The 16,948-nt window shown below is 40.6% G+C and overlaps 1 protein-coding gene across 1 annotated transcript in view; it reads right to left on the bottom strand.

Annotated features, from left to right (window-relative positions):
- Positions 1 to 16,948, bottom strand: part of EXOC2 (exocyst complex component 2) — a 90,551-nt gene that overhangs the window by 48,137 nt on the left and 25,466 nt on the right. The window contains exons 10-12 of the mRNA XM_054381832.1: positions 14,724 to 14,842; positions 2,534 to 2,659; positions 881 to 1,005 (exon numbers count right to left, since the gene is read on the bottom strand). Of these exons, the coding sequence (XP_054237807.1) occupies positions 881 to 1,005; positions 2,534 to 2,659; positions 14,724 to 14,842 (370 nt within the window). The remainder of the gene's footprint in view (positions 1 to 880; positions 1,006 to 2,533; positions 2,660 to 14,723; positions 14,843 to 16,948) is intronic.

The following is a 16,948-nucleotide window of genomic DNA, read 5'->3' as shown; positions in this document are numbered from 1 at the left end:
CTGCCTTCCACAACCCTTCAACCATGTGTTTATGTCAGACCTGCTCCTTGCATATATGCCATCAGTATCATTCTCCCTCTGGAGAAGGAACAACATGGCTTGAGAAGCAGAGGTGAACTCTGCAAAACAATGTTCCATGAGCAAATTTTAGCAACAAGAGAAACCCCAAAGCTATTCTATTTGCCTAGTACAGATTTTGATGGTGATCTGTATGCTATAATAGGGTGTATATAAAACCAGCACATGGCATGAATCATACTTATTTTTATTTTATTGCTTCTTGGATTAGCAAGATGATATTTATATAATCTGCAAAACCCAAGAAGAACACAGTGCTGGTGACCTGCAGACTAGACTCACTGTAGCATGTCTGTATATACCACTCAGAGCTTGGTCATTTTGGACTCTGGTCTTGAACCTATCCTCACTTACAAATACTTAACACTTGAGAAATGAGTACTCCTCTTCCAAAGAAAAGAAACATTATTGTTTTATTCTGCATGACTTTGTCTTCTACGTATCTCTATCCATCAATTTGCTAGATCTTTGGATGACCAAAGAAGAGCAGCTGGCCAGCTTGATACAAGAGGTGAAACGACACAAATATTGACTCCAGTCTCTGAAACACACATATCACTGGCAAAATTCTAAGTGACTCTGCTGGGTGCTTTTATTCCTTTAAAAAGAAAATTTGCTTCTACAGGTTAGGACTGCAAGACAAGTCAAGGTAGCATCTCTCAAATATCTACACTGAGAACATATGTTCTATGTTCTTTTATAAACTTATCTGACTCACTTCTTCTAGTGAAATGTAAGACTTTAAACATAATCATTATGGAGCTTTGTTACTTAAAAGCTATTTATCCAGAAGAATCCATACCTCACTGAATAAACTTCCATTTACATAAGAAATCCAGAGCTTCCAGAAGTTGGGCAGCTGACTGACAACAAGCTTTGTCAACTTTTCCACAAAGACAACTTGTTGAGGAGCTTTATACCGCCAGGCTAAGACAGGAAGAGGGAAGGAAAAAGCAAAATTAAAAACTCTGAATTAATAATTAAAAAGGTACTGACATTAGACAGCTTCATGCAAGGCTTTGGGCTGAGAAAAGACAAGGGTGACAGTAATATAATTATTCGGTACACACATGTTTTTGAAGAGTGTGTGCACTTTATATTCTGAAATACCAATATTCAACCTCAAACTGCAACACAGTTGTATTGGCTTGCATGTGAAGATACACTGTGGCAGCAGAAGAACGTCCAGTGCTCGTTATTCTTCATTCTGTGCTCTCGAAAGATTCATAGAATCATCAGATGTTTTGGGTTGGAAGGGACCTTAAAGATCATTTAGTTCAATGTCCCCTGCAATGGGCAAGAACCCCTCCTACTAGACCAGGTCACTCAAGGCCCCATCCAGCCTGGCTTTGAACACTTCCAAGCTTGGAGCCTCAACAACTTCCCTGGGCAACCTGTTCTTGTATCTCATTACTCCCACAGGGAAGAATTTCTTCCTAATGTCTAACCTAATTCAAGCTTCTTCCAGTTGGAAGCATAAACTCACCTCCTGTCAATACATGTGTTTATAAAAATTCCCTCTCCAGCTCTCCTGGAGGCCCCCTTCAGACACTGAAAGGCTGCTACAAGGTCTCACTGAAGCCTTCTCTTCAGTCAGAACAACCCTAACTCTCTCAGCCTGTTTTCATAGAAGAGGTGATCCAGCCCTCTGACCACCTGCACAGCTGCCTCTGGCTCCACTCCAACATGTTCATGTCTGGACCCAGCACTGCAGGTGGAGTCTCAACAGAGTGAAGCAAAGCAGCAGAACTGCTTGCTTGGGCTGCTCATGCTGCTGGGGATGCAGCCCAGGAGAAGCTCATACTGAGCTTCTCATGAACCAGTACCTCCAAGTCCCTCTCCCTTCAACCCTACTTATTGATGGGTTTTCAAGGGAGTCCACAAAACTGAGAAAAAACATCAAAGCCAACCACAGCCAGAAAGTTCTTCATAAACCCCTTCTTTCTGCAAGCAGTGATGAAGGGCATTGAAGACACTTAGGCTAAACAAGGGCTCAGCTCATTGTGGACACATAGCTCAAGCTCAGTCACATGCTTTTTCTCCCTTTCTGGGTTTGCAGCATTAGAGAACAAGGACCAGACACTTGAAGTCACAGGAGGAGCAAAGGCAAGGAGAGTCACACACATAAGGTTTAACAGCAGCAAAAGGTGGTAGGCAAAAATAGCTTTGTTTTCCAGAAAATACACTCATTATTTTGATGACATTTTAAGCAGCAGATTTCACTTACAAATTGCTCTTTGCATGCAAAAAACAGAGATCTCCTTTAACCAGCAATGGTAACGCATGAGAAAGGATTTTGTTTGACAACAAAACAAACCACATGCACAGAACTTGGATTTCTGGTTGGTTGGCTGTTTTTTGGTGTGTATTTTTTTTTTCACTTCCCCCCACCCCGTACCACACATTGCACATAGAGAACAGCATCTTTTCTTTTCCAGATAAAACCAATGCCTACCATCATCACGGCCAGCCTGAAAGCTGCTGCCCCTCTTCAACGAAGCAGTTTGACTGAGATGGCCAATAGGTGATGGACGCACATCACTGTCCAGGTCTAGCATGGGGCTGTGGAGCAGTGGGTTGCCTAGGGAAAGGGGAAAGAAAAAGTTGTAACACTTTTGCATGACAATTGACACGAAACTGTACAGTGCAGGTGGAACTCCAATTTAATTCTGAAGTGACACAAGGCAAGATTTATCTGGCAAAAACATTCTTAATCACAAAATCACAGAATTGTTTTGGTTGGAAAAGTCCTTTAAGATTAAGTCGAACCATTATCTAACTCTACCAAGTCTAATGCTAAATCATGTCCCTCAGCACAACACCTATGCATCTTTTAAACACCTCTGAGGACATTATGTAGCACCCTGTCCAACTGACTGTCCTCACAGTAAAAAAAGTCTTCCTTACATCAAGATGAAGCTTCAAGCACTTAACGCTGAAGTTTGTAGTGAGGATCACAGTATCTGAGGTTATATTGCTTGATCTTTTCCATCAGTACCCACACTCACAATAACAGGAGGGTCACACAGTAAGAGAACCAGCTGCAACACTGCAACGCACAGATGCATTTGAAGAATATTCATTCTGAATTCATGCTGCTTTCAGACCAGCATAGCAGTAAGATATACCCAGTGATTTTACTTCAAATGCTCGAGCTCAAAGAACAATAGTGAGTGCTGTGGAACAATCCCAAACTCCCAATAACTTCCCTTTTGAAAGAAAGTCTTTCTCCCATAATTCTTATATGGTTGTTAAAGAGGTTTCCTGTGGCCTCATCAAACTGACTGTTGACTCCTCCATTCATCTTATAGCTCTTCACACCATCAAATACCTCAGAAAACAGATCTATCTGCTAAGCAGCTCACCATCATGATGGCCACGCTGCTTTAAAAGACTGGGTGAACCCATCTGTGTGATGATTTTGTTGACTATTTAAATCCTACACAACTTATCTTTACAATTGCTGAGTTTTCAGCAACAGGGACAGTGCTACAGTGATTTAAATGTAATATCCACCATCGCCATAGAGAATTTCTGCAATGAGTTTGAACACGAATTTAGGGGCAGCCTTTTCCATCTGAATGAACTAAAAATGCAGAATAAGAAGACTAAGAAAAATATCAGAAGCTTTTAAAGTAGCTCTTAGAATTAAGTATTAGCTTCAAGTGCAAATACTTAGTTCTGGACATATGCTATGCAACTGCCCAGATAAGAGATTGGTTTAAGGTCACATGTTATCTGCACCATCAATTTAAACACCTATGACTGCTAAAACATATTTCTATTATTCCAAATTCACAATGGTAAGTTCTGCATAAACACTCCAGCAAGCCTGCAGAAGGAAGTAAAGAAATAAAAATTCTTCCTCACCATATTAAAAAGGCACACAATTAATACTTAAGCCTGGAGAAGGCTCTGGGGAGACCTTATTGTGGTCTTTCAGTACTTAAAGATGGGGATAGAAGGAGGAGAGAGTCAGACTAGATAGAGAGGAGAAATGTTTTACACAGAGTGGTGAGACCCTGGCACAGGCTGCCCAGACAGAGGTGGTAGATGCCCCACCCCTGAAACCACTCCAGGTCAGGTTGGTTGAGTCTCAGAGCAAGCTGCTCTAGTTGAAGATGTCTCTACTGACCGAAGGGGGGGTTGGATTAAATGACCTTGAAAGGTCCCTTCCAATCTAAAGTATTTGAAGATTTTATAGTATCTTACAATGTTCTCTTTATTCTGGGTAGAATTTCTGTATAAAGAAATTTTAAGTGACTCATAGCTCTCAGGCTTCCATAAGAATTTGACTCTGAGATTCTACATATCTGCATTTTATTTGGGTGAAAAAAATGTAATCTAAGGACAAATCAGAATTGTCAGAGGCATTACTTGTTAAAATACGTACTAAAGACCCAAACAAACACAAAACCTCACAGAAACCTAAAACCTTCAAAGTGCAGCAATGTTATCTTCACAAAAACTGCCATTAGAAAAACCTTGATACACCAAAACATCCTCTTTAATGCCTTCACGTGGAATTCAGGCTCTCGCTTTCCAAACAATTTGTTAACATGAGGAATTTCATGTAAGCAGCTGGTTTCTAGAAATGACATTGCCAATTAAACCTTGGAATTAAGACAAGCACACTTACCAAAATATCTTCATGTGAATTGATTCAATTAAACCCATTTGCCTGAGGTGGCTGAAAAGTTCAGTGTCCTGTATTGCTGCTGATACACCACCCCCACCACCCAACTGGTTTATATACTCCTCAGTAACAGAAAACATGTAAAGAATACTCTCTTGTTCCACCAGAAAAACCACATCATCAGCATGCAGCTGTACCAGGAAAAGAAAGTTTAACATGAGCTAATTTTTTAATTGGTTGTCTAGTATTACAAGCAAGCACAAGGCAGCAGCGGGGAGTTACAACAGCACATATACCCTCAGGACTCATCAGCATCTGGACCACATTAGGAAAGCAGATTTTGCTTTCCCCTGACCAGAAGGTAGCGCTTGAGGACTGCAAACCAACACTGAAATTGTGTGAAAAAGGGAGAGTTCACTGACAAACAATCTTTCTCCTACCCCAGCTTGGTCCCCCACTGGAGCCAGCAGCTTAAATTTAGCTGCATAATGTAATAGACCAAATTAACGGTAGTGTGGATGGCAGACAATAATATTTATGAACCTAAATAAACTAGCCAAATTATTATTTACTGCCTATTCATGATTCAAGTTGTGTACTCGCTCAGCATTCCTGGCCTTGAATATAGGCAGCAACAATATAAAGTTTACTTTTTCCTGTGCTACCAGGTTTTAGGATGTTGTATAAACAGCAGGAACAACACAGTCTTGGCAGATCCTCACTTTTATAAAGAATATTTCACAGCTTTGAAGTTACAAAAGCACATTTTTCCACAATACAGCATCTACATGGAGCATATCTGTCAGTGGCTCCAGTGCCAAGTGTGTATTTAACCAAAGAAACACAGGAAAAATAAATGTACTACATTCTCCTCTGCCACCAAACAGTCATGGCATGCCAGCAGTATAATTATAGCCTGATTACATTTACAACTATAAAACCATGAAAAGATCAAATTAAAAGTTTTAAGGATCTTAATGCTGATTTAATTTTAAATGGATTTCACTAAGTTTCAATTTTTTGTGCACAGGTACCTTACAGGTTTGCAGAAGGAAATGAAAACACTTTAAAGGTGTACAGAGTGAAATAAAAGCATTCCAATGCGTGAAAAATAAATTGTTCAACAGTTTTATTCAGAGCTCTCCTCTTCAAGTGTAGCAAGAGGATCCGAGCCGAAGAAAAGCACAATGCTTTTAAGGTCATTAATTTGTGCTTTCTCTTTCTGTGGATCAGAAGTTATCTGTGCTGACCCTCAGTTGCAGGTTTTCCCTGACTTTATTGGTACTGGAGTTGTCTTATGTGCCTACAGAACCTACAGCTCATCTTGACCCTATGTGTTGAGATGCCACTTGCATGCAGCATGTTGCAGCCTCACTGAAAAAAATTATTAACGTGAAGTTTGCCTACAATAGGTTTTCCCATGATTTGCAACCAGTTAGTGTGCATGATGGTGTTGGTTTGACAACTGAACTTGATGGTCTTAGAGGTCTTTTCCAACCTTAATGATTCTGTGATTCCAAATCTCTAAAAGCAGCTTTACTTTGCTATTTCAAAACTGTTGCCCAGCTGGGTATAAAATCACTCTGCAATATCTGTTGCTTCACAGTTCTGCTTGTTTTTCCCTCCGCACAGTCTGACAGGCAAAGGTTTATCATGGAAGTCACATATCCCTCATCCCTCACCTCCTTTCCATAACCCAGACTCAGTCACCTTGCAATCTGCCAGCCTGGAGCATTGCTGATGGGACTGGGGGATTATTTTTGTAATTAGTAATTTTTGTAGTGACAAAGAAAATTGCTAACAAGTGACCAACCTCAGGCTGAGTGGTTTTTCAGCACGATATTCCACACAGAATCACAGAACGGTGGGGGTGGGAAGGAACCTCTGGAGATAAGAGCAACCCCGCTGCTAATAGCAAGTCAAACGCCAGGCATTATGCAGATTTCCTCACATAAAGCATGCAGATGAGTGAGCTCAAATTAAAAATACAGAGACCCTACAGATGTGCCCCCAGGTGAATACAGCCACTGTGTCCTTTCATCCATTATGGATCTGAGAGTGACTTTTTTCTTAGCAGCTACAATAGCGCGGGAGGCTGGGCTCTCGCCTCGGGGCTCTCCGAAGGGCAGCAGACTTCCTTACCACCCTTAAACACCTTTGAACAGTTTTTCCTGCACACAGCGGGTCCTTGTCCTGTGCTACAGCCTGACCACCCACTGCTGCTTGTTGACCAAACACACAGTGCCTCCAGCCTGCGCTGACACCACCCGGCTAAGATTCCTTTCAAGGACACCGTGTTGAGAATTTCCATTTGTCTAGGCAAGAAGTCAGGCAAGTGGGAGAAATCACCCCAAAATTAACCTGCTCAGCAAATGAATGGCTGCATTTTAGGTCAGGTTTGTTTTTTTTTTTTTATTCCTGGAGTACTTTCTCCTTCTAACCTTTCATTTATTAGGAATTGGACTTTTTTTTTTTTTAATGATCAAGATGAAAATGGGTTATATTTCTGGGTTGTATTTCTAGCAGAGGGACGAGTGCAGAGAATTGAAGTGTTGCAATCTCTGGAAAACACATTTTGAAAGGCACTAAAAATGCAGTAATTTTTTTTTTTAATCTTATGCTTAGTATAACAAAGACTAGCCTTAATTATAGTGAAACTATTTTCCTGTTTCCCACAAAAAGGGTAACTCAGCCCATTATTTCTAGTGGTGTTCCAAGTATTTTGCAGCCTAAGGGTAACCCTCCTTGTTAGTCCTGCAGGCCAAAACACACTGAAGTGAGAGCCAAACACCTCAAGTTCAGCACAGAAATAAAAACTACGTCATTTTACTAGCACTAGTAAAATGCACCAGCAGACATGAAGATCTTCAGCAACTTGGAAAACAACTCTCTTTAACTGAATTGCCCGAATAAGGACTTAAAAGACCAGAGCAGGAACCAAGCTAAAATTCTGGGCACAGAAGAGTTTCAACTGACCTTCAGCAGTACTAACCTGCTCAGTTTTGATTTTAAACTACTTGTGCTGCTTTTTAATCCCAGTATTTGCTGTCTGCTCCTCAAATATTTACTGTATTTATAATACTTTACATATTAAATTATTAACTATTGTGGTTGGATTTGATCTGTTGTTGCACTTGATGATATGAAGGTCTTTTCCAATCAAAATGATCCTATGATCATTTTAAGTATTATATAAGAATGCCCCTTGTACTTCTGAATGTGGCAGATGCTACTAAAAACTCTAAGTCAAAGCAAAGTTACAGACACAGGTGGTAAGAAAATTGCACCAAATTCTGTACAGATTAAATTATTTTTTTTAAATTTAATTAATAACCCATTAAGGGTTTGCTTGACATCTGCTGTCAAAAGGGTATTTCTGCTATGGCCAGGGGATGTGGTTTAAATGTGAAATGGCTCCCAGCTGCAAGAAGCCTTCTTCCAGATGTACAGTAAGCAAAGGCAATGGAAGAGAACCAGCTGCTAGGATAACAAATTGAAAAGGCCCTTTTGACACAAGCCCTGACGGCCTGTCTGATCTAACAAAGATGGACCATTCATTGCAAGGTGAAGAGAATCTCAGCGTGGCACAGAACAGCAACATGGTCTAAGCATCCATCTGCCCTTCACACCATGTACAGCTGCTGGTACTCTGGCACAGAAAAACCCTGCAGAGACTTACACAGTATCTGTGCATGATACTCTGCTGCAAACCAGCTCTTTTTTTCCAGCAATAAGAATAACAGAAATCACGACTGAACTCATACATTTCTGTCTTGAGAGCTATCTTCATGTTAGGCTATTTAACACAGGTTGTGTATTGCATATTTTGCAACCCAAAGGGTCATGAAAAGCTGACATGACAACTGTGTTAGTGCTTCCATTGACAGCTTTAGTGTCTAGAGGGTATTAACAGACAGATAATTTGCTATAACCTATTATTAGAGCTCCAGAGGAGGGCCAAGGAGATGATCCAAGGGCTGGAGCACCTCTTCTACGAAGATAGGCTGAGGTAGTTGGGGTTGTTCAGCCTGAAGAAAAGAGAAGGCTCCAGGGAGACCTTTGAGCTGCCTTCCAGTATTTGTACCAGGCTACAGGAGAGCCAGAGTGACTTTTTACAAAGTAGTGACAGGATGAGGGATAAGGGCTTCAAAATAGACAAAGCTCAATTTAGATTAGATATTAGGAGGAAATTCTCCCTCACGAAGGTGACTAAGCACTGGAACAGGTTGCCCAGAGAAGTTGTGGAAGCTTCAAGCCTGGAAGTGATCAAAGACAGGTTGCATAGGGCTTTGAGCAACTTGGTCTAGTAGGAGGTGTCCCTGCTGACAGCACGGAGACTTGGAATGAGATGATCCTGAAGGTTCCTTGCAACCCAAATCATTCTGTAAGCGTGATAATGTTTATCATAGCTCAGAAAGGTGTGTTAAGAAACAAAGACTTTTTTCAGGCAGTTTGACACCTAGATTAGAATCCATACTTGTTTTAGCTCAAAGAACCACGAAACCTTCTAAGCCATTATTAAAATCCAAGTAAATAATCCATGGCCACACAGAAACCAGCCTTAACCTCCACAGCTTCTTTCCCCACTACTCACATTAAGAATCCCATTGCTTAACTCATTCTGGCTATCTGCCCAGTGCCCCAGGCGCATTTTAAACTAAACCTCATTTATTTACATTTATGTTCATGTCATTTTACATCATTATATCTCCCATGCTTCCTGTACTCCAACAAGTCTGGGAAGTATAAACTATAGTGGAAAACTACAATTATGCCCTAATAATAGGGGAATTAACAACTAAAAGCTACAAATATGTAAAATCTTAATTGAATGAAACTATTTACTGTCCAGGTACTAGGTTTGAAAGTCCCCAGACATCTACATCTTATAAGTTCAAAATTCAGAAGCAGCAAATCAGACTTCAGTCACTACAAGGCATGAAATACCAGCACAATTCAGTTTATCACTCAATCATCTCTTGCTACAGAATTAAGTGGGAACAGTGCTCTTCCAGCTTAAGCTTTATATTCACAGCCTTCAAAATGTCTCTTTTTCTTGTCTGTTCAGCCACATGCATCTCCCTTACTCTAACAAGACAGCAACGAACTCTTTTCTTCTGGTCCTTCCAGTGGGCAGCAATAGTGGGTGTGATCAGATTTATAAAAGGAATTCATTAATGCTTCTGGAAATATATTCACAGCCATACAATAATAAAAAAAAGGCTTCAAATACAACAGAAGAGCACAATCACTTGTTCCATTTGAATATGCTATTCAATAGAAACCAAAAAAAGTTAATAAAACCATATATTTACCATAATTACCACATCACCAGACCTAGAGCTCCAACCACATGGAGCTCTATGGCACATGGGTCCCATATCCACACCTGCACCTTCAAAGGAAGAAACTGACCACACAGAAGCAGGAGAATGACTTACTACAAGGACATGAGCACTGGAGCTTTATGATTTGGGCATCTTCTGCACTGCCTCATGCTTCCACTCTGATTTTGGCTATGCTGTTTGGTCTCCTTGTCCTGGCTGCTCATAATTCAGAGCAGATTTTGATCTTCTGTCACAGATACATATTCACTCACTCAGTAAAACACATGGGCTTGGATTCCAACAAGTTTTCATGAGTATCATTTGCCTGCTTTTTTTTCACCTCACAAATGAGGAGGGTCTGCTATAGCTACACAGAGCAGGAGACAGGCTAAAGGCAATGATGGGTGAGTAACAACAGCCACAACCGAGCATGTAATGGAACGTTCATCTACATAATTCAAGGCTAATCAGCAAACCAACAGGGTTGTTTAGACTGAGAGGAAATAGTACTTTAATACATCTGGGTATGCTGTAAGGGTGGCAAAGCACTGGAACAGGCTGCCCAGAGAGGTCATGGAGTCTCCTTCTCTAGATACTTTCAAGACCTGGACACATTCCTGTGCGCCCTGCTCTAGGTTGATCCTACTTTGGCAGGGGGGTTGGACTTGATCTCTGGAGATCCCTTCCAATGCCTACTATTCTATGATTCTATGATGTCAGAAAAAAGTTCATTACCATGAGGGTGGTGGAACACTGGAGCAGATTGTCCAGGGAGGTAGTTGAGGCCCCATTCCTGGTGATATTCAAGGTCAGGGTCAACAAGGCACTGAGCCACCTGATCTAGTGTAGGATGTCCCTGCTCACTACAGGAGGGTTGGACTAGATGACCTTTGGAGGTCCCTTCCAACGCAGACCATTCTGTGATTCTGCAGAGATATTCCTAAAGGGACATGTGCTCCAAAATGCTGCTGTGAAGTACTTCATACAAATGGCTTGAGAAAATTCTCCATCATACTTGCATCCATCAAAATAAACACAACCAATTAATTGATTATTAGATTACTGCAGCTTTTATGATTAATAATCATCTATTAAAACCAAAGGGAACATCCAACTGCAGAATTTGCTGTTGGGAGCTGTCAGCCTTTTAAAGTCACACTGACAAGTCATCTGACAAAGCTTAACACAGCTTGATACACCTTTCAGCTTTGGGAAATCAATATTAACACAAGCTGAATAAATTTAAAACAGACAGTATTTGAAACACACAGGATTTCTGTTAACCCCTGAAAAAAGACCATTACAGCCCAGTTCCTCCTTTCAGGCTTCACCACAGACTGTGCTATGCTATGATCCTTTACAGTTCTAAGACACAGAACTGCAGAATATCTCTATACAATTAACTTAATCTCTAGTAATAACCAAACACAGAGGTTGTTTTTTTGTTGCTAGTTAAACATTTCATGTGATAGTACTACTGAGAGTGAAGGATTCACATTTGGATCAAAAATATATACTTAAACTCAAAATATATACTTAATATATATACTTATACAAAAATATATACTTAAACTCAAAATAAACATGTATTTAAATACACCTCTAATACATGATTTTCTGACAGTACCTTCAACCACCTCAGCACATGTATTAGGCTCATTCCACTTTTCAACTATGCTTAGGAGAACCCTAAAAGTAGTTCTTAAGAAAAGTACAATTGTCAGACAACAATAAAGAACCTCCAGAGGATGCAGAAAAGTAGGTTTTCTACTTGCCAGTCTTAAGGATTTGCCCTAGTAGCCTGGATGAGATATATCACTAGATCTCTTAAAGAAAATAGATGCTGCTATTTCTGTATAAGAAAATTAAATTATTGAAGTTTTAACGACTAAAGGGTCAGCTTCCTAGTAGTGTGGAGAGAACTGGAATGATTTTGTCCCAGAGTATGTTGTTGGCTTGCCATACCAGTGACTGAATTTTTCGTTAAGTTCTCCTTGGAGTTCACTTCAGTTTGGATTGTAACTAGTTTAGCAAATAACTCCAATATTAATGTTCCCTCCCTGAACACACCACAGCCAGCAAATAAATTATTTGAGAGTATTTACTGATTGAGAACCAACCTCAAAAATCCCATCCAAAATGTCTTACAGAGTCTCAAAAGAGACTTTTCCATGTAAGAGAAGCCAAGGCTTTTGTCTAATCCCAAATCCATTTCAGGTAGTAAAAGTCACATTTAACAACTCAGAGCACAGCTCTGCTTTAAAAACTAATAACCCATCAGCAAAACAGTTTGGCACAAACTCAGCTGAAACCTGAAAATTTGAGCACAAATACAAAAATAGACACAATTTGCTGCTGAGGTTGAAGTTCACCATGCTGGAAAGTTTTGTCTCAGTCAGTTTGAACCCACAGACCCACGGTTAAAAGAACTAAGCTAAGAATGGTCAGAAATTGTTGATATGTTCAAGGTGGGACTGGAACTGCTGTCTGCTTATTCCAGCACAGGCAATATGAAGAAATTGCTAGAAACAAGGTCCATTATTCCCTGCTGTTAAAAGGGAACCCCTTTTCATTAGAGTATCAGCCTTGTGGACTCACCTCTTCCTCCAAATGCTTGATATACAAAAGAATCTTTTTTTGGGGGAGCATGTTTTAAAGTGGAGGAGTTTAATGTTTGAAAATTTACTACTATTCTCTCTTAAAATAGCCTGTGAATTTATGACCATATAAACCACACTTCTAACTTGGTTAAGTTGATTAGATTCCTCAAAGTCCTGCAGAACCGATTTGATATCTCTGAGTAAAAACCCACATTTTTCCTGTTTGAAACCATCTAGTGAAGTAGATTAAAACACATTCCATGTCTCTGATCACAATCAGCATTCTTCTACTTGGCAGTTAAAACCAATTCAATGAGTTCTTCTTTCCTTCTCCCATCTTGTGTATGCCAAAATTAAAGATCTACAGGAAGGAGAAAAGGCATTTTAGCAACCTTCGTTTGTCCTACTAGATACTAAGTGAGGAATTCCACCAACTAGGGTCAGCTCTTGAGTATTTTACAATTTGTACATAAACTACATCAAGCAAGGACCACACAAAACGATGGAAGAAAACTATTATAGACATTTGACAATACCTACAAATTTCTGGCCAGCACGGCAAGAGAGGTGATTCTGCCTAGCATTCTAGAACACCAACGGTTCCACCTCAACACAAGTTGACACTTCTTTATGGTGAGGGTGATGGAGCTCTGGAACAGGCTGCCCAGAGAGGTTGTGGAGTCTCCTCTGGAGACTTTCAAAATCTGCCTGAATGTGTTCCTGTGTGGCCTGCTCTAAGTGATCCTGCTTTGGCAAATAGGTTGCACTCCATGATCTCTGGATGTCCCTAACATTCTGTGATTCTGTGGGCAACACTGAGAGACAAACAGAATACAAGCAGAGTAATAGTAATAGGGTCTTTATTCAAGTATTTGGGGAGGAATACCTGTACCAGTAGAGGTTAGACACTGCCCTGGTGGAAAGCAGCTCTGCAGAGAAGTTCACCATGAGCTAGCAACATGCCCTCATGGCCAAGAAAGCAAATGGTCTCCTGGAGTGCATTAAGAAATGTGTTACCAGCATATCCTCACCATCTCCTCTGCCCCAGTGAGGCCCATCCTGAATATTGTCCTGTACTGGGCTCCCCAGTGCAAGAGAGACACGAAACTACTGAAGAGAGTGCAGCAGAGATTACAAACATGTGGGGGTGGGGGGACTGGAGCATCTCTCTGAGGAGGAAAGGCTGAGAAGCCTGGAGAAAAGCAGACTGAGAGGGGATCTTCTCAATGCTGATCAATAGCTAAAGGGCAGGGGGCAAGGGGATGGGGTCACACTGGTTCCAGAGACAGGACAAAGGACCATGGGCACAAAGTGGAACCTAGGAGATTCTATCTGAACAGGAGGAAAAAATTCTTTCCTGTGAGGGTGCTGGAGCCCTGGAGCAGGCTGCCCAGAGCAGTTGTGAAGTCTTTTCTGAAGAGACTCCAAACCTGCCCGTACGTTGTGATCCTGGGCAACCTGCTCTGAGTGACCCTATCTCCAGAGGTCCCTTCCAACCCCCCACCAGGCTGGGATTCTGGGACTTATACTGGTCTTGACATAACAGTGCCTGAATATTCTGTTTGTCCAACTCACAGGTCTGAGCCCAAACAGCATAATCTGGATTTTGAAAATGCAGACAAACAAAGAACAAGAGAATACCAAATTATCATTCACTGTGTATCAAGAAATTACACTTTATTCCACTAAGCCCCATGACCTGCATATCCATATGCTAATGGTATATCTTATGACAAAGAAATCTAACTGGCAGATTCAGACAACCATCCAAACTTCGTGTGACCTCAAAGAAATATTTTTGGAAGACAGTAAACTTAAGATAAGTGATTGAAATTTAATGCTTTTCCCATGTAAAGAGCTTAAAAGTCTTAAGTTAAACAAAAAGAAAACTCCAACTGCTGTTTTGTTTCTGTAATAGAATAAAGGAAAAAAAAATACAAGTTGGTATTCAACTTTGTAAAAAGCTATCAAAATTGATGGCAAAAGCACTCAAATACCATTTGTACACTAAAACTTGTCAAATAAAAGGCAATGCCAAATTCCTAAGTGTCAAATATATATAAACCAAAAATATGTCCTTGCCTTTTTGTTCTTTAACGTAGCTCTCCTTACAGTTGTGCATGAGCTGCAGAATCCACTGATGTTGAGCACCAATGCACTGCCAAGCAGGGTCCCCAGGCGCGTGAAGATCAGAAAGATATCTGCAAAACCCAGTCCAAAAATCACAGCTCTGGCTTGACACGCTGAAAGCCTCATTAAAACAGCACTCAAAAACAGTTGTTAAGATACACTCATGCCTAATGCAAACAGAAGCTTTATATCCACCTTTCCTCATGTAGGGATGTAAACTTTAATCAAAAAGCATGTACAAACAAACAAACCCATATTTATTTAGCAGCACATTAATACATATTTTTAGTTGTGTTCTAGTAAAGTACTTGGGAAACCAAGCTCTTTAGCAGCCAAGGCTGCAGTTCAGTCCTTCATGTTTCACTTGGAATCAGAGACGACATCTCAAGCACATAAAATGTGGTGGTTTTCTTCCCACTTCATGTGTCTTGATTGTATCACCATGTAACCCTAGCAAGTACAGAAGGAATTCATTTTTGGCACTCGTTAATTTTAGCATATGCATGCAGAAAAAAATGTAAACCAAGCTCCTCAAGTTTTTAGTTTGTTCTGAGGCGTTTTTGCATTAGGATGTGCACACATAGTCTGAGAAAAACTCCAGGAACAAGGGGAGAGATAACAAAAAGGATTTGGGCTTCCAATATAGAGGAGCAAAACAGCCTCTTGTCATTCAGGAAAGCATTTGAAATCTTACCAACTGCCTTCTGAGAGAGCACAGAAGTAGCATTGTCTAACACAGAGCATTCAAAACTACCTGCTCTACTATTTATTGCACTCTGTTACATTCTGCATTAATGCCACTTGGGACAGATGAAGCAATTCAAGACGCTCAAGGTGAAGCACAGATTCATCATGTTAAGCAGCACAGGGAACGCTTAACACCTTCACAAATGCTGCATTACTAGAATAATATCTAATGATCACCAGGAGTGTGTTGCAAAGTTCTGTCATTGTTAAGAACTGTCTGCAGTACTTGAACAAAAAATAAACTGTCAAAGTAGAATTGTTTGGAGGAATGAGAATATTACACAAGCAACCATCCTGACAGGGTGGAATTTATAGATTACAAACTCCTTCCTCAGTGTTAAGAAGGACTTCAGTCTTAGACAGAAAATAGTAAAAAGTTACCTTGGTTGTTAAGTGTAAACTGTGTCATGACTGTAATTATCATAGATTGGTTTGGGTTGAAAGGAACCTTGAAAGGTCATCTAGTCCAACCACCATGCAGTCAACAGGGACATCTTCAACTACAGCAGGTTGCTCAGAGCCACCTGGGACAGGGACGGGGCATCCACCACCTCTCTTGGCAACCTGGGCCAGTGTCTCCTTACCCTCAGTGTAAAAACATTTCTTACTTCTATCTAGCCTGAATCTTTCTCTTTTAGTTTAAAACCACCACCCCTTGTCATGTCACTACAGGCCCTGCTAAAATGTTTGTCCCTGTCTTTCTTATAGGTCCCTTTAAGTACTGAAAACCCATGATAAAGTCTCCCCAGAGCCTTCTCTTCCCAAGGCTAAAAAATCCCAACCCTCTCAGCCTGTCCTCACAGCAGAGGGGTTTCAGCCCTTGCATCATTTTTGTGGCCTCCTCTGGATCTGATCCCCCAGGTCCATGTCCTTCTTGTGTCTGAACAGTATAAAATAATTATCAGTGTAAATCATAGAATGGCCTAGGCTGTAAGAGACCTTAGAGATCATCTAATCCAACCTCCCTGCCAGGTTACTCAAGGCCCCATCCAACCTGACCTTGAACATCTCCAGGGAGAGGGCATCCACAGCCTCTCTGGACAACGTGTCGCAGAGTCTTGCCACCCTCATAGGGAAGAATTGCTTCCTAAGATCTGATCTAAACCTATTCTCCTTCAATTTAAATCCATTTCCCCTTGTCCTATTGGTGGACACTCTTGTGAAAAATACCATAATAAAGTGAGAGGAAAATATGAATTGAAGCCTAATTATAGACACTGACTATGTGAGGGGAAAACCCACAGTATTTCAGGTCTTGCTCAGTGTGATGGTTTGAAACTGTCTTTTTAATTTTTCCTTGCAAAGTTCAGAACAGAGAAAGTGAAAGAATGTAAATAAGTCACTATTGGGTGTAAGAAAGCAAAATAACGATTGTTCTAAACACTTCCATTGGATAGATAGAAATGTTTAAGAACTATTACCCAAAACAA

Source organism: Indicator indicator, chromosome 6 (assembly GCF_027791375.1).
Source record: "Indicator indicator isolate 239-I01 chromosome 6, UM_Iind_1.1, whole genome shotgun sequence".
Classification (NCBI taxonomy): Eukaryota; Metazoa; Chordata; class Aves; order Piciformes; family Indicatoridae; genus Indicator; species Indicator indicator.
The sequence above is the reverse complement of the archived record's forward strand: the minus strand, read 5'-3'. Positions and strand labels throughout refer to the sequence as shown.